This window comes from Halichoerus grypus, chromosome 3 (assembly GCF_964656455.1).
Source record: "Halichoerus grypus chromosome 3, mHalGry1.hap1.1, whole genome shotgun sequence".
Taxonomy (NCBI): domain Eukaryota; kingdom Metazoa; phylum Chordata; class Mammalia; order Carnivora; family Phocidae; genus Halichoerus; species Halichoerus grypus.
The window spans coordinates 145193040-145215832 of record NC_135714.1 but is presented as its reverse complement, the minus strand read 5'-3'; the positions used below and the strand labels follow the sequence as shown (position 1 = coordinate 145215832).

Below are 22793 nucleotides of genomic sequence, written 5' to 3'. Positions count from 1 at the left end.
GTCTTTACTGTTTCCATATTCCACATATCCAAGAGTATATGTCACATACTACAATTACTAAAACACCTGAGTGGCTCAATAGATGGAGGGCCCGGTGATGCTCACAAAACAGACTTACTAGTTAGGAATTCATTTACATTTCAAGGGCAAGGGTGGGGAAGCCTTTTGTGAGTGTCTTATTTAAATATACACATCATAGCACAAAGGCAAAGTAACATACATCTGATTAAAACATTTAGATTCTAATTATATTTTTTACTGTTTTTTAAAAAAATTTCCTGTTATGTTTGCAAAGTAAACTCAATATTATTTTCCAGTAGTGTGTATTGTTGTTCTTTCTTGGCTATAGCAGTCTTATGATGAAAAAAAGGCAGGATAAAAATGTTTGGTTAAGTCAAGGAATTGGAATTTTTTTTAATTATCTGTTTATCTCTTAGAAGAACTTTTGTTGGTATGTGGACTTTTCTTGCTTCTAATTTGTTTTAAATGAGCTAATAAATTTGGCTAAACAGAAGAGGACATATAGGTGGAAGAAAAATCAAATAGTCATAGCTAAAAGAGATACCACTTTATCAGGTTATGGGCTGTTAGAGACACTCCTAATGGAAATGCAGACGTTGACTAACTGGTGATGTGTTTTTGATTAAAGATGATTTTTAGTGGGTTGAAAGGGAGGACTTTACCTACCATTTTCTTTCCTCCCAGTTGTGTTTCCACTTAAAAAATACTGCAGGGAGTGTACTAGCTGGAATCAAAGCTGTAATCTTTAAACCAAGAAGTTTGCTAATGAGTTTGATTCACTATGGTCTCTGGTCCAAGGCACACTTACCTGTTGAACAGGGACAGACAATGGTTGAATCACAGCTGTGGTCACTCCTGTCTTTGGAGATGAGGATCCTATTGTCAAGGAGACAGAAGTTGTTTTCTTTTGAGCTCTGGAAAATAAGGAGGCAAGTGTGTTCCATCAATTTTTTTAAAGCAGGAATTGCTCTTTGAAAGATTTCCCCACAAGAGCTCAGTTTCTTTTTGTGCACTCAATCCACTTCAACTGTAAGTGCTTCAGAAATGGGAAGCCATAATCTACAGTTAGAATAGCTGTGGTCAACATATGCATAGAATAGATCTTATAGATATTAGCAAAATAAACACACGGGTAAAAGAAAAATAACTATATATAACTCAGTTATTATCAGAGAACCTAAAGTATTGAACTTGGAAATCCTAAGAGAAAAGAAAATATCTGGAAAAGGCCCAATCTGTAGCAATAAGCAGATACTTGAAATCTTTAGGGTTAGGGTTCTGTATTTAATTCAAAGTTTTAGTGGTCTATTTTAAGTTTAGCAGCTGTTCTTTGTTCTGGTTTCTAATTTTGCTGGGAATGTCTTGGCATTTTTGTCTTTTCTTACTGCATAAAAGTTAGTGAGGTGTAGAAAAAGGTTAAGAAAAGTTGGTTTCTAGGCCCAATTTTGCTAAGAGGCTGGCTGTGCAATCTCAAGCGAGTCCAGTAACCTCACGAAACTTAAGATCCTTATCTGAAATCAGGAGTGGCAGAGTATATGATCTCACAAGGTTCCTTTAGCATTAATACTCAGGGATTATTTGATGCTGAATAGATATAATTGTTATGTATCTGCTAGCAGATCAAAGGAATTTATTAGCACAGTCTCAACACTCATGGAGTTTTCTAAAAAATTCTGGTAGGTTTGATTTTATTTTTGCAAAAATTTAATTATTATCATCAATTTACATAATAATTATTTTGGAAAATAATCCATTTGTCTTTGTAAGAACTAAATTTTATAATTTTCATGATAAGATCTAACTAGTAATAATCTTTATTCAAGTATTTCTGGGCTAATTGCACACTTTCCAATTTGTATAAATAGATTCGTCCTCATTTACATTTTGGTAATGATTTCACTAATTTCCTCTCAATGTTGCTGTTGTTTTCATATATTTATAACCAGTTAGTTGTCCTTGAAACTTAAGATTGTCTACGGTGTGATTTTGGCATCTCGATTATGAAGTGCAGACTTCAAAGTCTAAATTCCTAAGTTAGAAATTGTGTTCCACATTCAAATATTGGATCTTTGACTGACATCAGCTGACCTCTTCCTTCGCAGCACAAGGCGCACTGCTTCTTACCCCAGTGATTCTGTCCACATTCTTTGTTGTACAGATAATTGATGGGATTGTAGGCACTTACTGTGGCATGGCTCCAGGGTTTGATTTGAAAGCTAAGTTTTCACTCTCAGAATCTGTCGAACTGGCACCTGAGTGAGTGAAAAATAATGATAAATTTAAGATTTGAGTAGTATCTATAACTGCTTCAAGGAGTAATATTTCTCATTTTTAAATAATCACATACAAAGTCTTATGCTGAAATAGGGAATGTTCAGACCATTTTTACTTGAACTGTTATTTTTCATAAAACTACTTAAAGAAAGATCTTCTATAAAAAGCTTTCTTCAAAGCAATATGGTTTTAATGCCAGATTTACTATGTTTCATTTTTATCACTTTGGTCATCACAACCATATTTTTAAATGGCTTATAAACTATGAAATAAATGTGTGTGTGTGTCTGTTTGCAAAGCATTCATGATTTTAAACTTTAACCCTTTCCCAGGAGATTACATTGTGTGGATTATTAATGACTTCATTACTCATTAATTAGGAGATGCTTTCTGACTCTGATAAATTAGAACAAAATAGTGGCTTCATTCTTGAATAAGAAGGTCTCTGATTTTGGATCATGCTTTCCCAAATTCATTTGCTTCATTACGGTTTTTGAATTAAGGGTCACCTTATCAGGTTTTTAGTCAAAATGCAAACTGTGATAGATTTAAAATAATTGTGATGATTAGAAGTATACTCTTGACATTTCTTTTATGAGACGTATTTAAAATGAGTTAAATTATTTAAAGATACTTTAATATAAAATAATACATGCTTATAGAAAAGTAACCAAACGGCATAGAATTATGTGACGTAATACTAAAGACCAGTGGGTACCTTCCTTAATGCCATTCTGCACGTGTTAATAGTCTGATATCTATTTGTCAGATAAATTTAATGTATTAACATACATGTATTTATGCACATATCTCTACAAGTAGAATCACACTATATGTACTCTTTGCAATTATTGGTGCTTATAAATACATTTAGAATATATGCATTTCCTCAATTTCTTGGATGGCTGCCCAGTGTTCCGTTCCATGACTCTATTTCTCCTGTCCTTTATTAATGTTTTAAGAGTCAGGTTTAGGTAACTCTGCTGGAATGTGTGCTGTCCCTTCGTATTTACTTCTCTAACTACCACTTAGTATAGGCTTTCTTCAGTTAGTTCCTAGACCACCAAAATAAATTCTTATCTTGTCTTCCTCTGTCTCTCTGTCAATCTTCAACCGATGTCATTTTTTACTATAGCTCACCTTTCCTGTTTAAAAAAAAAAAACCTAGATAAGGAATTTCAACTCAGTAAATTTAAAAACCTAAACCCCTGCTATTTAGTGGCTTTCATGATTTCCAACCAGATTTTCTAGTTCTATCAGCCAGAACTTCCATGTCCTATAACCCCAAGCCAGAGAGTTGAACATACTCACTGGTGTACATTCCACTAGGTAATGGGAATGCAGCACTGAAGAAATATACACATACACCCCACACACCCCTGCCCCCGTGGAGTTTACATTCTTTTGAAGACACAGACCACAGACTAAATAAATACATGACATGGCGGTGAGTGAAATGGGAAAGCAAATCAGAGTAGGGGTATAGGGAAGGATGGGCATGGTGTGGGATGCAATGTGAAGTGGGGTGGCAAGGAAGGCTCCATCAAGTTGGGGACTTTGAGTAAAGACCCAAAGGAGGTGGGGGCTTTCCTTTCCTGGTCTTTTCCCATGTTTGTACATTTAGTTATATTATTCACTCTCGTAGGAAACTCTTAGCTAGTCTTCTAGATATGATCAGCCTATTAGTGTTTTCTGTGCTCTGTCTTCTCTGAACTCCCCATGTTCTGGCTTATACTACTCAGGTCACTTAAAACATCATATCTGCTAAAAAACTAAGTTTTTGCAAAAATTGAGGTGGGGTTAGGAAGGGAACTATCAATTTTTGAGTACTTACTATTTTGCCTGGGAATCTGCTAGGCACTGTGTAACATTTAATTATTATAATAACTCACCTAAGGGGTGAATTATGTCCAATTACACATTAGAAAATTGAGGAACCAAGAGATTAAGTAATGTGCATAAGGTCACATAACTAGAAAGCCGTGGGGAGAGGATTTTTGAACTTGTGGTCTGTGACATCCCCCATGTGGTACGACCTTCATGTGCTGTGGATGTCTATTCCTCCGAGGCCTCGGCTTCATGCCTTGCTAATGGCAGGCCTTCAACTGGTGGCAGGATGAATGAATGGAACCTTGGGAACTGCAAATGCTTGGTTGGGGACAGAAAGTGAACTGAGCAACCACAAAAGAGCAGCATGCTGGGGGGCAGCAGTGGGAGGCAAGTCGAGAAATGTAAAGTGGGATGCGGAATATAAGGGCCAAAGTGCTTGGACTTTCTGTCTAGGCATCCAGAGTGGTGGGTGGGAAAATTAACCATGCAGGATGAACTGGGGGAGTAGCAAAACAAAAGAGCAGCAGAACCAGCAAACCAACAAAAATAGGTGATAGAGATGGAGAAAGTTTTAACCGTGATGAGGAGGTATGGGACATGAGCAGGGGAAATAGGAGGAAGAATCAGTAGACTCAGTCACCAGAAAATCATGGGTAACTTGAGACAGATCAGTTTTACTGGAATCACAGGAGCATTAAAGAGAAAGGGAGGGGGAGCAAAAGTCCTACCGAAGTTATCACAGATGCTCTCAAAGTGGCCAGAAATTGGGGAGACAAATAGCTGTCTTTCATCTGATGCCAAACATTTTATTTGTATTTATTTTTTTTTAAGATTTTTATTTATTTATTTGACAGAGAGAGAAAGCACGAGCGAGGGAACACAAACAGGGGGAGTGGGAGAGGGAGAAACAGGCTTCCTGCTGAGCAGGGAGCCCGATGCGGGGCTCGATCCCAGGACCCCAGGATCATGACCTGAGCCGAAGGCAGACCCTTAACGACTGAGCCACCCAGGCGCCCCTGACGCCTAATATTTTAACTCTTAAAAATAAAATCCCCTCTGATTATCTAGTTAGAATTTTCCTTTTTTTGAAAATTCTTTTTTCCCAATTTTTTTCCAGCTGGTTTTCAGAGAAAGGTAAAGGGCCAAAAAAGGTTTGTAACCCCTGGATAAGAATACATTGGCTAGTTCTTGCACACCTGTCCAACCCTTGTGAAATCTCAATGTCACCTTCTGTCTCAGGTGTCAGAGCAGCTCTTGCAGACGGTGGCAGATCAAATCTCCCTATCTGTGCCAGCAAGTTCCCTCCCCGCTCAAGATTGACTCTCCCCTCCCTCTCTCCTTCTGTCTCCTCCCTTTGGTCATCTGCTCTGCACCTGCTGGTCAGGAAAGGACATTCCTGTCTCTGGTTACCATTTTTGTATTATCAAAACATCACTTTCAGTTTTTGATGGAGGCTCCAGTCTGGAGGGATATGATCCAGAACCTGCAATTACTATCCATCTATCTGTTCGTCTAATGCTATTTCTATATCGCTCCCCACACACAGTGAAGGAATCAAATGCCCATGATCTCTGTGCTTTTCTGGAAATTCAGTGCCAGTGGAAATGTCACAAAAATGCGCCTGCTGTCTTGCCTTTAAAAGGTGTGCGTGCCCTTTTCATTTAAAATACGTACCCCATTTAATACTTCCTCGTAGGAAAAGACCCAGAAAATGTTCAACAGCAAAAATTAAAGAAAAAAAATCATTTGGAATACCACCACTAAGATACTTTGGAGCATAACCTTCTAAAGTTTATCCCTGTGTACCTATATAAATAATATATTTTAAGAAGATGATGCTATGCCTATTGTTAAATTACTGCCTTTTTCCCCTACTCACTCAATACATTGTGAAATGCCTTTCCATGACATCAGACATGTACTTAATAATTTTCTAATGGCTGCTTCAAATACATGTGTGCAGCTTTACCATAATCTCACCATTCCACTAGGAATGGATATAGTATTTCCATCTCTAAATTCCCCAGGGGCGCCTGGGTGGCTCAGTCATTAAGCATCTGCCTTTGGCTCAGGTCATGATCCCGGGGTCCTGGGATCGAGCCCCGCATCAGGCTCCCTGCTCAGCGGGAAGCCTGATTCTCCCTCTCCCGCTCCCCCTGCTTGTGCTCTCTCTCTCTTGCTGTGTCTCTCTCTGCCAAATAAATAAATAAAACCTTAAAAAAAAAATACTTCCCCAGGAAGAGTATAAAATAGCCATACATCAAAATCCCCATTTCCCTTGCACTCATAAAAACACTATGCTTTAATTATTTTTGTCAATCTGGTATCTTCCTTAATAAAAGGGGAAAAAAAGGCATATTTCTGAGTGCAAGCAAGCTGGAAGTAAGTCATACAGCTTCAACTTTGAGAAATAGGAAGTCTTCATGAGAGCAAGTATCAACCATTTAAAAATATATGTATATATTAAATATGTATTGGAGACCTTGAGGGACTTTAGTGAAACTGGTCATGGCGTTCATCCTTTGCGCATACTCTGCTTTTCAAAATTTAAGGGGTAAATACACTCCGCCCCCATTCAAGTTACTCATCCTCTCCCTCCCTTCTCTCTCAGTTGCTATAAGCACCAGTGCAGCAATAACCATTTAAGACTCCAATAAGACTAATGAAGCAATGCCAATGATTTAAGATTTTATAAATGATGAATGACTATAAAGACATTAAAATGAGTTTTAAAGAATGTTTAACACGGGGCGCCTGGGTGGCTCAGTCAGTTAAGCATCTGACTCTTGGTTTCTGCTCAGGTCATGATCTTGGGGTTGTGGGACTGAGGTCTGAGTTGGGCTCCACACTAGGCATGGAGTCTGCTTGGGATTCTCTTTCTCCCTCTCTTTCTGCCTGCCCCTGTCCCTGCACTTGCTCCCTCAAAAAAAGAAAAATTAATGACATGGGTAGTTGTGACACGTTAAACTTAAAATAAGGTACAAGAGTATGCAGAGTAAAATGTACACACACAGGATAAAGACTGCAAAGATCAAAATATTAAGAGTAACCTTCACAGAGTTGTGGTGTTACACATGATTTTTATACCTTCCTTCTATCTGTATGCTCTAAGTTTCTAAAAATAAAAAAATGTGCTATTTTTATAACAGCAATCATAGCTCACACTGTGTGTCAGGAACTGCTCTCAATCCTTACCATAATCTAATTTTCTCCATGCAGAGATGGAGAAAATGAAGCACAGAGCCGCTGAATAGCTATTCAGGGTCATGGAGCTAAGAACTAAGCTAGCCAGAAAATATTATAAAAGTTATTTAAAAATAAATGAGGTGAGGAATGCCCAAAGCTGTGTCTAGACTCCTTGAGCTTCTCGTAGTATTACATACTCAGCGGGGCTTTCCCCTGGTGGGGTGCTCTACAACATCTCCGCATGCTTCAAAATGTCCCTTAAAAGGGGCACATATTTTATCTGATTATTCAAAGCGCTGAGAACCTACAAATAAATGTCGCACAGGGTCTGCCAACGTGAATCATGCTCAAGTATTCCTGCCCCTTCTCCACATTTTTCATGCTGCCCTGTCTGCCTCTCCATCCGATTCCTACAAGGTCAGGTTTAATCCCACTTCCTTCATCCCATATTTCGGGATCATCATCCTGCCCTGCCCTCTTGGGAGCTCCTAAAGCTGTAATAATCTGTATAATCCATTTTACAATCAGGAAAAGGTGGCAGTGGTGGAAACTTGAGATGTCTGTATTTATTTCACATGCTTACATTTACCTTTCCTATTTATATCATGAATTTAGGATTATCTCTTTGCCATCTAGTCCTAGAGGGTAACCCCCTCTCCATCTAGCACACATGTGGGCCAGATTCCATCCCCTTTCTCCTTTTCCAAGACTTTGGTCTCATTCTTACTCTCCCTCCCTTCTACATGATCTAGAAGGATTATTTCCATTAGCAAAGAAACATATTCTAGTACTTCTGGTATGAAAACAAGCAAACAAAGTGCAAAAATACCATCTTTCTTGACCCCACCCTCCTTCCCCGATACAGGCCCATATCTCTGCTGGTGGCTGAACAAAACTTCCCCAACACCATCTACTATTTGTTGCTTCTCCTCCCATATTTTGCAAACTTTTCTCAATTCATTCCATGTGATTGTTGGTGCTCTCCAGATTCCCCAAACCCTTCTTGTTAAAATCACCGACAACACCCACAGTTGCTAATCCCAGTGGTTTCCTCCCTGTCCTCATCTGACTGGACTCTGAGGCAACAGTGGACAGAGCTCGCCTCACCCTCCTTCCTGAAACACTGTCTCCTGCCCCCTCCTACGCTGCTCTGACTGGTTCTCTCCCATCCCAGGGGCTTCTTCTTCTTCCTCTCGTTTGCTGGCATCTCCTCCTCTTGAAAGTTCAACATGCAGGAAGGATTATCCCCAGCTCAGACTTAGTCCCCTTACTCTTCCCCATCACATCTTTCTCCCTCATTGGTCTGACCAGTAATATGCCTAGTCCCAGAGCTTTCGGTACCACCCACATCCTGATGCTCCCAAAAATATTTTTCTCATCCTGTGCGCTAGACAATATTCTTATGTCTACTTACTGACTTATCTAAATAGGGATTTCAGGGCACCTGGGTGGCTCAGTCATTAAGCGTCTGCCTTCGGCTCAGGTCATGATCCCAGGGTCCTGAGATCGAGTCCCACATCGGGCTCCCTGCTTGGCAAGAAGCCTGCTTCTCCCTCTCCCATTCCCCCTGCTTGTGTTCCTGCTCTCGCTATCTCTGTCTCTGTCAAATAAATAAAATCTTTAAAAAATAAAATAAATAAATAAATAAATAAATAAATAAATAAATAAATAGGGATTTCAAACTTGGCATGTTCAAAACGAAGCCCTTACTTCCCTCTGGCCCTAATCCTGTTCCTCGCCGGTCCTCCCCCTTTCAGAGACTGGCAACACAGTACGCACAAATGGTAAAGCTGAAGTCCACAGAGTTGTCCCTGATCCCTTTCACCCCGTCACCCCCACATCTAGTCCACCGCATGGCTTCTGGAGTCTACCTCTGAACTCACAACTCGAGTCTGACTCTCCCTCTCCATTATGCCTATTCTCCTGAAGTCCCGTTGCTTCTCCTCCATACTCCTGCAAAAGGCTTCTAGCTGGTCTCAGATGATATGCCAGAGCAACAAAATACCATCAACTTTTTTCAAAGAAATGTTAACAAATAATCCTAAAATTTGTATGGAACCAGAAAAGACCCCGAATAGCCAGAGGAATGTTGAAAAAGAAAAGCAAAGCTGGCGGCATCACAATTCCGGACTTCAAGCTCTATTACAAAGCTGTAATCATCAAGACAGTATGGTACTGGCACAAAAACAGACACATAGATCAATGGAACAGAATAGAGAGCCCAGAAATGGACCCTCAGCTCTATGGTCAACTAATCTTCGACAAAGCAGGAAAGAACGTCCAGTGGAAAAAAGACAGCCTCTTCAACAAATGGTGTTGGGAAAACTGGATAGCCACATGCAGAAGAATGAAACTGGACCATTTCCTTACACCACACACAAAAATAAACTCAAAATGGATGAAAGACCTAAATGTGAGACAGGAATCCATCAAAATCCTTGAGGAGAACACAGGCATCAACCTCTTCTACCTCAGCCACAGCAACTTCTTCCTGGAAACATTGCCAAAGGCCAGGGAAGCAAGGGCAAAAATGAACTATTGGGACCTCATCAAGATAAAAAGCTTCTGCACAGCAAAGGAAATAGTCAACAAAATCAAAAGACAACCGACAGAATGGGAGAAGATATTTGCAAATGACATATCAGATAAAGGGCTAGTATCCAAAATCTATAAAGAACTTATCAAACTCAACACCCAAAGAACAAATAATCCAATCAAGAAATGGGCAGAAGACATGAACAGACATTTCTGCAAAGAAGACATCCAAATGGCCAACAGACACGTGAAAAAGTGCTCAACATCACTTGGCATCAGGGAAATCCAAATCAAAACCTCAATGAGATACCACCTCACACCAGACAGAATGGCTAAAATTAACAAGTCAGGAAACGACAGATGTTGGCGAGGATGCGGAGAAAGGGGAACCCTCCTACACTGGTGGTGGGAATGCAAGCTGGTGAAGCCACTCTGGAAAACAGTATGGAGGTTCCTCAAAAAGTTGAAAATACAGCTACCATACGACCCAGCAATTGCACTACTGGGTATTTACCCCAAATATACAAATGCAGTGATCTGAAAGGGCACGTACACCCCGATGTTTATAGCAGCAATGTCCACAATAGCCAAACTATGGAAAGAGCCTAGATGTCCATCAACAGATGACTGGATAAAGAAGATGTTATATATATATACAATGGAACATTATGCAGCCATCAAAAAAATGAAATCTTGCCATTTGCAAAGACGTGGATGGGACTAGAGGGTATTATGCTAAGCAAAGTAAGTCAATCAGAGAAAGACAAGTATCATACAATCTCACTGATATGAGGAATTTGAGAAACAAGACAGAGGATCATAGGGGAAGGGAGGGCAAAATGAAACAAGATGAAACCCGAGAGGGAGACAAACCATAAGAGACTCTTAATCTCAGGAAACAAACAAGGGTTGCTGGAGTGGAGGGGGGTGGGAGGGATGGGGTGTCTGGATGATGGACATTGGGGAGGGTATGTGCTATGGTGAGTGTTGTGAATTATGTAAGACTGATGAATCACAGACCTGTACCCCTGAAACAATACATTATATGTTAATAAAAAAAATGTAAAAAAAATAGAGATCAGATAATGTGACCTTTCAGTTTAAACTCTCCATAATTAGTGATTCTATTTAGCATAAAGACCAAACTGCTAACAGTGACCACAGGGCTCTATGTTGCACGTGTGCTGGCCATAGCCGAACTCTCCAAGCCACCACCTTCCTGGACTTCCTTCTGCTCCTTGAACACACAGGTTCCTAGCTGCCCCCATCTTAATGAGATCATATGCATTTTACTCTGTGGTTAAGAGGGCAGACTCAGGAGTCAGACTACCTGGCTTTCAATCCTTGAATCCCAGCTGTGTGTGAGAGATATCATGGACATTACTTAGCCTCTGTGAGTTTCCGATTCCTCAAACAGAAAATGGAGGTGATTTTTGTAAGGATTAAATGAGATAATCCATGTAAAAATCAAGAACAGTACTTGGCTCCTAGTTAATGCTAAATAAACATTGGCTATTGTTCTTAAGCTATAATTTATTTTGTATCCTTCTAAAACTTGATGTGTAAGACAGTGAAATTTAGTTTTCAACCAGTAGGTTAACTTTTTAGCTAAGGTTTTGTTGAGATTTTGAAGTTCTATAAAAAACTTCCTACTCTCGACAGACCCCACAAATGACTGCATGCTGACACAATAACAGCAACATGGTTTAGGATACAATTCAGTAGCGATGTGTTTGAGTCTAATTCAGTCCTGGAATGAGTAATATAAAAATACAAAATATAAAAAATATAAAATATATTTATATTTTAGATATATTTATATATATATGAGTAATATAAAATATATGAGTAATATAAAAATATAAAATATAAAAAATAAAATATAAAAATTTCTTGGGGCACCTGGGTGACTCAGTCAGTTAAGTGTCTGACTCTTGATTTCGGCTCAGGTCATGATCTCAGGGTCGTGAGATCGAGCCCTGTGTCAGGCTCTGCACTGAGCGTAGAATCTCTCTCCCTCTGCCTCTGCCACTCCTCCCTGCACCCCCTCCCCACCCCACTCCCCGCATGCACACTCAAAAAAATAAGTAAAAATAAAAATTTCTTACTTTTGATTATAACATGAGCTTAAGAATTCATGAAATTCTCTCCCATTACATGTAATTATAATTGTTCTCTGGGATAAAAATACACTAAAATCTGTTTGTTTGTTTTTTTAATTATGATCCATACTTCACAAGGCTAATGAGCCAGTTTTCTAAAGCACCTTATATCAGGCTTAGGAGACTCTTTTAAAGATAGATAGATTGATTGATTGATTGATTGATTTAAGAGAGACAGCAGAGTGAGCAAGAACACGAGTGGCAGGGAGAGGCAGACGGAGAGGGAGAAGCAGGCTCCCCGCTAAGCAGGGAGCCCAAAGTGGGGCTCAATCACAGGACCCTGAGCAGAAGGCAGACTCTTAACCGACTGAGCCATCCAGGCACCCCAGGAGACTCTTTTTTTTTTTTTTATATGTGTATAGAATATTAACAGTAAGATTTAATAAAATATAAGAGACTGACTCTTTTTTTTTTTTTTTTTTTTTTTTTTTAAAGATTTTATTTATTTATTTGAGAGAGAGAGAATGAGAGAGAGCACATGAGAGTGGGGAGGGTCAGAGGGAGAAGCAGACTCCCTGCCGAGCAGGGAGCCTGATGCGGGACTCGATCCAGGGACTCCAGGATCATGACCTGAGCCGAAGGCAGTCGCTTAACCAACTGAGCCACCCAGGCGCCCCAAGAGACTGACTCTTAATGGCTATTCTCACTCTGCCCAGTTCCCTCATTCTCCACAATCTATCTGAACTCACAGATACCCCAAGGCTGGTTGGCTATCGAAGTAAATCCAGTGTTATCACGTGGAAAACTGTACACTGGAAAAAATTCATTATCTTTGTTGAGGTTCTGGCATGAAATGTGCATGGTATATAGAACCAGTGATAAAAAAAAAAAAAGATTTATTTATTTATTTTAGAGAGTACATGAGCACCAACTAGGGGAGAGGGAGAGAGAGAGAATCCCCAAGCAGACTCCCCACTGAGCACAGAGCCTAACATGGGGCTCAATCCCAGAACCCCAAGATCATGACCTGAGCCTAAATCAAGAGTCAGGCACTTCAGCGACTGAGCCACCCAGTCGCCCCAAGAACCAGTGATTACTTTTTGCCTGCTGATAACTCATGTGGAGGATGTCAAAGGCAGAAGAGGACTGGTAGTTCAGGAACTTCGATACAAATTTACTGAAATAAAATTAAAAACCTGGTGTGAATGTTTTAGGTCTACCAGAGTTAGATACCGAAACTGATTTCACAGGAGGTAGAGAAATATTTTCTTTTATTACATAAAAGTAGGTATATCTCATATATATATTCTAGTTAACCTTTTAAGTTAATTTGTATCCTTGTAACACTTTCTATATTTCTATCACTTATTATAACATCACTTACATTGTTTGTTTGTTTGTTTTCTGTGTCCATCTCTGCTGTTAGACTGGGAACTCCTAGATGCCAGGGAATGGGTCTTTATTATCTGGCACATAGTAGGGCCTTAATAAACACAGGCTGAAATCAGTTGGTAGCCTATTAAATTGAATGTGAGGGGCGCCTGGGTGGCTCAGTCGTTAAGCATCTGCCTTGGGCTCAGGTCAGGATCCCAGGGTCCTGGGATCGAGCCCCGCATCGGACTCCCCGCTCGGCGGGAAGCCTGCTTCTTCCTCTCCCACTCCCCCTGCTTGTGTTCCCTCTCTCCCTGTGTCTCTCTCTGTCAAATAAATAAATAAAATCTTTAAAAAATAAAAATAAAAAAAGTAAATTGAATGTGATTTCACATAACATCTGTAGCATAAAAGCAATGCACACTAAAATTCACCACATTTCCAGCAATGCTGAAAGCAAATAAAGCATTTAATTTTAAGAGGCTCTATCTGAACTTGGATTTCGGAGGCATATCTGATCATCATTAGCAAACAGTTTTCTTATGCAAGTTTAAGTTCCTTTCATTGTATTCTAAACTGCTTTAAGAAGTTTGCAAAACAGCCCCCCACCCCATGACTAATCCTGCTAACTTATTAAATTTTAAAAGTCTTTTTGTCATTCATTTAGCATTCTGAAACGTATGACACAGTGGTTAAGAATATGGGCCTTGGAGCAAGACTGCCTGGGTTCAAATCCCTGGGGTGCCTTTGAAAGAGTTGCTTTAACCTCTCTAGGTCTCAGTTTACCCACATATAGAAAGCAGATACTATTAATACCTCATAGGCTTACATGGAAGTTTAAATCATTATGCATGAGTATATGCACACTTATAAGTGTCATGTAAGTATTACTTATTGTTCTATACAAAACATTTGCTTTCATTAACAGGACAAAGTCCCTTGAGGAGCTCACAGATGTTTACATTCAAAGACAATGCAGAGGATCCTTTTATTAAAAATAAAGGTTCATACTTTCAGTCAGTGGTAATAATTTCTCTAAAACTACATTTTTTGTCAATTCTTGAAAGAGCTACGAATTATGATTCATATCTTGCTTTTAGCTTAAATAATAAAGAAATTTGGTGGAATTAAACAGTAAAAAAATAAAATAAAATAAAAAGATGAAGAGTAAGGTAGTGGAGACCTCGAGGATTTTAATCTTTTTTTGTATTTTAACTACTACTTTGAAAAGCAACCAATTAATAGAGTACTCACCAGTTCATGGATTTAGAAACAGTATGTGCACACTGTGGCGCTTAAAACATTTCCAACTTAAATTATTGGTATTGATCAAAATGCAATAATAATTTAAAACTATATACTTTCACATCAAGTTTTCTAATTTCCCACAGGCTGAGTCTTGTCAAAAACAAAAGAAATATTCTACTCTCTGCCTATCCCTTTTTAATACAACACTGATTCTTGAGGTTTTTTCTACCTAGTGATTCCAAGTTCAAAGTACATTTAGGAGGACTAACAGAATCTTAACAAAAGAGGAAAAATTCCAGAATAAAAATAAGAACATTTAAAAATATTCAATCATTTAGCATTTCCATGAATGATTTCCTAAATCATCTATAGTTAGACTCTATCTGACTGATAGACATGGTATTGTTCCCATTCTCTCTTCACTAGAGAAACCAAAAATAAGACACTTTACATTTTAAATAAATTCAAGTTCATGTAGCCGAAATGTTTTCAATTAAAAGGAACAAATGTTGACCTTAGACATAGTTGATGTATGCCCAAGTGTCAGAACTGTTCAATTCGTATAAAATTTTCGGGAGAAATGAGGTTTGAGTCACACCACCATTACGTTGTTTGTGTTGGAAAAGCATGTTCCCCAGTGAAGCTTGACTCAAGCTCTGAGGCCGTATCTACCCCTTTAAGTGAGAGGCGCCTCTCCTTACCTTCAATGAACACCTCCGCAGACGTGGTGTCTGAGCCGCTGGGGTTTGTGGCCAGGCAGGTATAGCGACCCGTGTCGTCCTCGAAGGCCTCTGCTATGACCAGGGTGTGGAGGTCCCCGCCCTCACTGCGGATCTGAATATCAGGAGTGCTGTGTAGCTCTTTTCCCTCACAGAACCATCTGCAGGCCAAATGGAGGTCAAAGGACAGGAGAGAAAGAAAGGAAATGGTGATGCTTAAAATAATAAAGCAGAAGTAAAAGGCTAATGCCCTGTAATAAGATGCCCATTTGATTAAAAAAAAAAAAAAAGATCTATGTCAATGTTACTGAGGGAAATGCTACATTTTAGACCATGAAATTAATGACTAGACAATTCCCCCAGGTTTTCTTTGTAAAGCATCTTGTATGTTTTATCAACCTTGAAATAAGGGATATTGTCAAACTTGGAAAGACCATTTTAGTTAACAAAACAAAAGGAACAGAAATTCAAAGTGTCTTATAGAATGTTTTATTATCATAGATGCCCCTTATAACTTGATCATTCTGACCTTAAGAAAAATAGGAAATATAAACATTATGCTCAAAATATCTAATGTATCAAGGGGGAACGAGTCATCATGTTAAAAAATCACAGGCAGCAATATTTTTGTTGACCCTAAGACTTGTGATCAGCTGAGCAATAACAGATTTAATGCTTTCCACATTTCTGGTATTTACAAAACTTTCTAGCCGAACGCCTGGCCTCCACAAGGTAGGGAGACGTAGGTTGTGCTGTAATTCATTCTTGCTGGTCAGCACTTTGCCTTTCCCAAACAACCAGGACCTCGGTGTAGGAGGCTGCAAGCTGCCAGACCGTTTTAACGCACGCTCTCTCTCACACTTGCCTTATTCCCCCAGCACCTCAAACTCTCAACAGGATTTTTATAAAAAAAACAAACAAACATGAAGCTGCCCTAAAACCTCCCCTAAATGTGATTTATTTTTAAAGAAATATGTAGGAATGTGCCACTTACAACCAAAAGCACTGAGGTCTCTGGGACAATATTGTCCATTTACCTCTTGATTGGCACTCAGATTTCCTCAGAGTCTCATATTCTATAAAATTCTTTGGACTTTGCATCCTTTTGTAAAAATATGGCATCGAAGGCTAAGTTTTTTCTGTATTTAGGTAGCATAGTTTAGGTATTTATCTATATTTAATCTGAAAATAAAACCAGTTTGCTAATACTCTGGGTATTAACTCCAGAAACTGTATTAAAAATTAAATATGGGTTACTCATAGAAGAGCAGGGAAGACTTTGGGAATTAAAAGACATTTATCACCGCCACCTTGCCAACAGAGCATCCTCTGCAACACACCACCTACTACTTCTGAGATGATTGAGAAGAGCAGTATTTCTTGACTCTGGGGCATTTTGTAATTTCCTTTGTCTTTTTTAAGATTTTATTTATTTGAGGGAGAGAGCGAGGGAGAGAGAGAGAGAGGAGCAGGGGGAGAGGCAGAGGGAAAAGGAGAAGCCGACTCTCCGCTGAGCATGAGACCATGTGGGGCTCAATTCCAGAACCCCGGGATCATGACCTGAGCCAAAGGCAGACGTTTAACCGACTGAGCCTCCCAGGTGCCGTTTCCTTTGTCTTCAAAAAGTTGCACAGAACATTTCAGCCTAGAGTCATCTTCCAGTTCCTTCTTTACTGTTCTCTTTACACAGTCACAGACCAGATCTTCACCCATGAGAACTGACTGGATTAAGTTAATGGATTTCGCCATCTCTAGTGAACTATAGATTCTTCCTCGATTCTGTATCAGATTAAAGCTCTTCCCCGCATACATCAGTCTCTAAACTTCAGATCTGTCATTGAAGCCATTCATACACCTGGCCCTGATTTTATTTCCTTTTTATCATTTTCCTATACTAATCCTCTGTTTCTATTAAATATTTGCATGGATTTGTTATTTCCTACCTAGTCCTCATGTAGCACTTGCTGACCTTCCTTTGCCTATCCTTTCTCTTCCTTAGAATTTTCTCCTGCCCTCTTCACTAAAGCCCCTTCCTTATAGCCAAGCTAAAGGCTCCTTCGACAGATTAAATTCAACTGAACATATGGTTGCTGGGCATCTTCTATGTGGAAGGCACTGCATTACATATTACAGGTAATAGAATAAAGCCTGGTAAACTCTGCAACTAGTTGAGGACTGTCTTTATCTTCCATGAAAAAGATACAAACCAACACTTGGAGGGAAAATTAAGCATGAAAAATACAATGAAGGTTTAAGAGAGGGCAAGAGTAATTTGCTTTGGTTAGATGTGCTTCATAAGGAAACCACTGTCAGCTACCCAAGGGAGTGTGGCGTCTTGTCCTCTAACTCCTGAGTCAGCAAACGCACAGCTTGCAGCCCCATCATCTGTTCTCATAACAGTTTTCATATTTTTAAGTTTTTGCAAAAAAGTCAAAAGAAGAAGAATTTGTGATATATGGAAATTACAAAAAGTTCAAATTTCAGCATCTATCAAGTTTTTTTTTTTGGAACCCTGCCATGCTCATTGACATACTGTCTCTAGCTGCTTCTGCATTATAGTGACAGAGGTGGGTAGTTGCATCAGAGTATATGGCCCACAAATCCTAAAATATTTTCTATCTGCACTTTATAGAAAAAGTTTGCCAACTCCTGCTCTAATTTCTTGCTCCTCAGAGTGTGATCCTTGGACCAGCAGCATCGGCATCATTGGGGAGTTTATCAGAAATGCAGAATCTTGATCCTCATCCCAAATCTACTCAATCAGTTCAGATCCTCCAGGTGACTCACATGCACACAAAGGTTAAGCAGTTCAGGTCTGTGAGGTTTGGACCATCCCATCCTGCATCACCGCGTCCTGGCTCTCCCTCTAAGTTATTCACTTCTTTAACCTAGCAACCATATTTTATGTGTCTTGTACTTCTGCTCCCTTGCACATAAGTGCATGTAAAATTATGTTCTGTTTCTCCTACTTCTGTACTGAACAAATTTTAACATCTTTCATTTGACCGTAGATCACATAGCACTTTGTGACAGTTTCTGTATTATTTCCTCACACCATTATTTGAGGCTTACCGTGTCTATGCCTTATTTTCCCACCTAGGAAATAGACTTCTTCATTGCAGAAAAAAACTTTTAAACTTTTTTTTTTTACTGATCCACAGTGTATTGTATATTTGATGCTTTAAAAATACAACCTGCTGCTCGTTACTTCGGAATATGTTTCCCATGAAAAACCTAATAGTGAAGGATCTATGGACGAAGAGATTTGGAAGATGTTATATGTCTCACTTCTTGATGTTTGCAATTCACATTTTCTTATTAAAGTCCCTGAAAGTCCTGCAGAGAAGAAATTTAACACTGTTTAATCTAGTATTTACTCAACATTTGAGATTCTAATTTAGCATCTACCAACATTTTGTTCTAATTTAGCATCTACCAACATTTTGTTCAGTCATGTGTATGCTTTTCTAGCAGTCTTATCCCATAGAATCTGCAGTTTTCTAAAAATGAATTAAGACAAATATAATCTGAGCAATGAAGATTAAGGAAACAACTGCATTTTTTGTGACAGTCTAACACCTATTTTTGTCTTCTGAAGTGGTTCAGCCAGTCTTTAACAATTGCATATGGTGAAATGGTTGGTGCTTACAAACCATTAGACTGATCTGGTTTTTGCTTTCTAAGCACTCATGCTATTTGTTCTCCAGCTCCACGAATAAAATTTAAAAAGCATCTCAGATTGTAACATATAGAAGACATAGTGCAGAGAAAAGATGAAATTTGTCCAAATTCAGCAATATGTCAAATTACTATGAGTCATTTATATTGCATTGACACTCTCAGGGAAGTCAGATTGTTCCTGATATAAGTACCTGTCAAGTGACCAGTTCTATGTTGTTAAAATGTGGTAAGACAGGGTGTGACTCGAGAGGGGGAAAAACTGCAAATATTTAGATGGCAGACTCCCTGTAGCAACAAAAAGGGCAGCATGGTTCCTGGCCAATATTTAGATAAATGTGTGTTTAATTTATGATTGGAACCATTTGCACATTGGAGCTAGCAATGGCTGAGCAAAGAGGCTCAACTGTGACTTTAGGAAAGTCAGCTAGCCTTCCTGGTTCAGGTTCCTCACATATATGAGGACATGAGACTTTATTGCTGTAAAGTTTCACTATTCTAGGGTTCTTTTTTTTTTTTTTTTTTTTTTTTTTTTTTTTTAAAGATTTTGTTTATTTATTTGACAGAGAGAGATACACAGCGAGAGAGAGAACACAAGCAGGGGGAGTGGGAGAGGGAGAAGCAGGCTTCCCGCAGAGCAGGGAGCCCGATGCGGGGCTCGATCCCAGGACTCCGGGATCATGACCTGAGCCGAAGGCAGACGCTTAACGACTGAGCCACCCAGGCGCCACCTATTCTAGGGTTCTTGGTGAAATGGAAGGGTTTTATATTTAGGACTGCATTTAAAGTATTTCCAGAAATGATACAGAAAATTCTTCGATGAAAGATCCAAGTAATTAATGGCTTCTCTTCTATGAAATATACTAAACATAATAGAGCTTCTAAGGTTATAAGGATTCCACGATGGGTCCCTAAATGTGTCAATGGACCTAGCACCTTGTCTTTATCACTACCGTGTACTTAACTTCCCACCTTCTACTGAGATCAGTTCTTCATGTGCCCCTCTATCCTGTAACTTCTTCCAGGGCAGAGACCTGGTCTTTTTAACTTAATTCACTAAGTTAATAAGTGTGCTATATGTCCCAGCACAATGTTTGGTATATGGACTATATTAACTATGCCTTTTTATTTTCTGTAATTCTGAGGCTATAGACATCTGGGCCTTGCTGATCCCAGAAAGACTGCCCTTCCCAGGGCTAGCCAATTCCTAAAGAGAGTAAGTGACTCCTTTGGGCACACCTTTCATATGAAAGCTCATCAGTCTGGAGCCACATCCCCACCACCTCTTCTATTGGGCTCTCTCACTCAGGGCCACTATTGTCCTGCTCTTATCACCCCAGAACCAGAGAGCAAAACACTAGGCGACAGTAGCCCCTAGGCCGCAGAGTTTGCTGCAATTATTCAAACCAGCCGATCTTAAATGTGCTTTTACCCTGTTTCACCCACTCCTTCCTGTGGAAACTACGGTAAAGCTCTTGCCCATGCCCACTCCCCCGCCACCTCTCTGACCCCTTGCAGGAGGCACCTGGTGACCCCCCAGTAGTCCCCCATGGCATAGCATGCTCTTTAAGTGTGGGAACTGTGAATAACAAAATATCTTTCAATGGCAGTCCAGTCCTAATCTGTTGGCCTCATCATACCTGAATAATAATAAAACCTACATTTTAAAGCACTGAACTAATCAAAGAATTAGCTTACAAGTGAAGAAAGGATTGAACAGTTTAAATAGTACCTATTAAATTTTTTGTCTTGAGGAGTCTACAGAGAGAAGTGTATCTACTCGCACCTGCTCATACTGAAGTGAATTTAAAAAGCATAAAATTAAACTCAAAATAATCTCCTTCAAAAGAGGAAATCAGCTTTGTCCATTCTTTATGGAGCAGATCAAATACAAATCACTTTCTTGCCTAACCTAAGAGAATCCTGGAGATTTAAAGTTTTGAGGCAACGAAGTAGATGGATAAGATGTACTCAGGGCATGTTTGTTTTGCTAGATTTCTTTAAGGTCATACTTCTATCAGTTTCCTGGAAAGGATTCAAAACATTTAGTATTCTTCAAAGAAAAGGTAAACCTCAGGTTTGTTGATTAAATTTTGATCTGAAATTTTCCTGTATTAAATTCTGGTTGATAAAGATATGGTACACACACGCACACACACACACGCATATGCACGCGCGCACACACATACACACACTGGAATATTACTCAGCCATCAAAAAAGAGAAATCTTGCCATTTGCAATGATGTGGATGGAGTTAGAGTGTTTTATGCTAAGTGAAATAAGTCAGAGAAAGACAAATACCATATGATCTTACTCATGTGGAATTTAAGAAAGAAACAGATGAACATATGGGAAGGGGGAAAAGAAAAAAAGGAGAGAGGGAAACAAGCCGTAAGAGACTACTAACAATAGACAACAAAATGAGGGTTGCTGGAGGAGAGGTGGCTGGGGGATGGGCTAGGTGTGTGATGGGTATTCAGAGGGCACTTGTTGTGATGAGTACTGGGTGTTGTATGTAAGTGATGAATCACTGAATTCTACTCCTGAAACCAATATTGCACTATATGTTAACTAAAATTTAAAATAAATAAAAAATAAATTCTGGTTGCCAGTGCTGCTTAGGAAAAGCAATACTGGTATGACAAGCTACAATGTTAGGCCTACAAAATAGGACAAAACACAGGCTTGGTCAATGCACGGAACGGGTAATGACACTGTCCTCTTTGCATATCCTGCGGCAGACATCACTAGTTGATGTGAATATCCTTCGCTAGTGAAACCGGATGTCTCAGGATTCTCAGCATGGCTGTTTGGGCAGGGTACAAAGCAACTGAAGTTGAAGTCTAATGAAACACATTTGCCATGCTCAATGTGGTCCCTTCTTGGAAGATACATCCTCCCTTTCCTCCAGATCCTGGAAGCTATTTCTATTATAGGAGTGGGGAAAGGGTTTGGTTGAGAGAGCATGTGTGGAAGTACATAATATAGCTGAGAGAGTCTACTTAGGTAAAATTCCACTTGAGGACACCCCTGGACTTTTTTTTTTCCATTCCATTTATTATACCTGGAAGCCATTGATCTAATGGGTAAAACACTACCTAGTATATTGGAAAGTCAAAATCCAATTAACTACATTTCCATTCTGTACTTCTAATGAATTTCAACTTCAAGCAGACCTTGGCCATACTTCATTTTAACTATAAAAATGGTTAAAATATATAACTACAATCTCATAGTTGGAATGAGGACACAGTATCTGGGAACTATGACAGTCATAAAGACTTCTATAAATTCAAAACAAGAGAGAGTGAATATATATATTCAATGCCTATCATATGCCATGTACTTTGCAAATATGGCATTATTTCCCAAAAACCTGGTGAAATAGTTTTCATTTTATCTTTAGATACAGGCTATTCTCATTTACGTATAAATACGTATAAATACAAAAAAAAAAGAACGTGGACAATTAAATCCAGATAATTTCACAATTTCATCTTTCATCAAACGTTTGATTATGGATATAAACAGATTTTAACAAGGTTTATGGATTCTTGCTCTCTAAACTGGTGGAGCTGGTAAGCAACAATGTGATTGCCATACAATGGGGAGCTGAGACACAAACACTGAAAAATCAGTGTAGTAAACCCTCATTCAAAAGAATTTAAGAGTTGCTCTTATAGGAGTAAGCCAGTTGAGACTGGTTGTCAGATTATAAGGTCATAAACAGGGCATGAAAATAATCTTGCATTAATTATAAATAAAATGTAAAAGGGTTAGGAGATAGAGTCATACTCATGCATTCATTTATTAATCAATCACTTATT

At 39.1% G+C, this 22793-nt stretch overlaps 1 protein-coding gene across 1 annotated transcript in view; it reads right to left on the bottom strand.

The window, feature by feature from the left end:
• The window catches only part of PALLD (palladin, cytoskeletal associated protein), a 243404-nt gene extending 228070 nt beyond the window's left edge, over positions 1-15334 (bottom strand). Inside the window, exons 1-3 of the mRNA XM_036087528.2 lie at positions 15269-15334; positions 2207-2273; positions 830-935 (exon numbers count right to left, since the gene is read on the bottom strand). Of these exons, the coding sequence (XP_035943421.1) occupies positions 830-935; positions 2207-2214 (114 nt within the window). The 5' untranslated portion in view covers positions 2215-2273; positions 15269-15334. The remainder of the gene's footprint in view (positions 1-829; positions 936-2206; positions 2274-15268) is intronic.
• Between the last annotated feature and the right edge of the window lie 7459 nt (positions 15335-22793).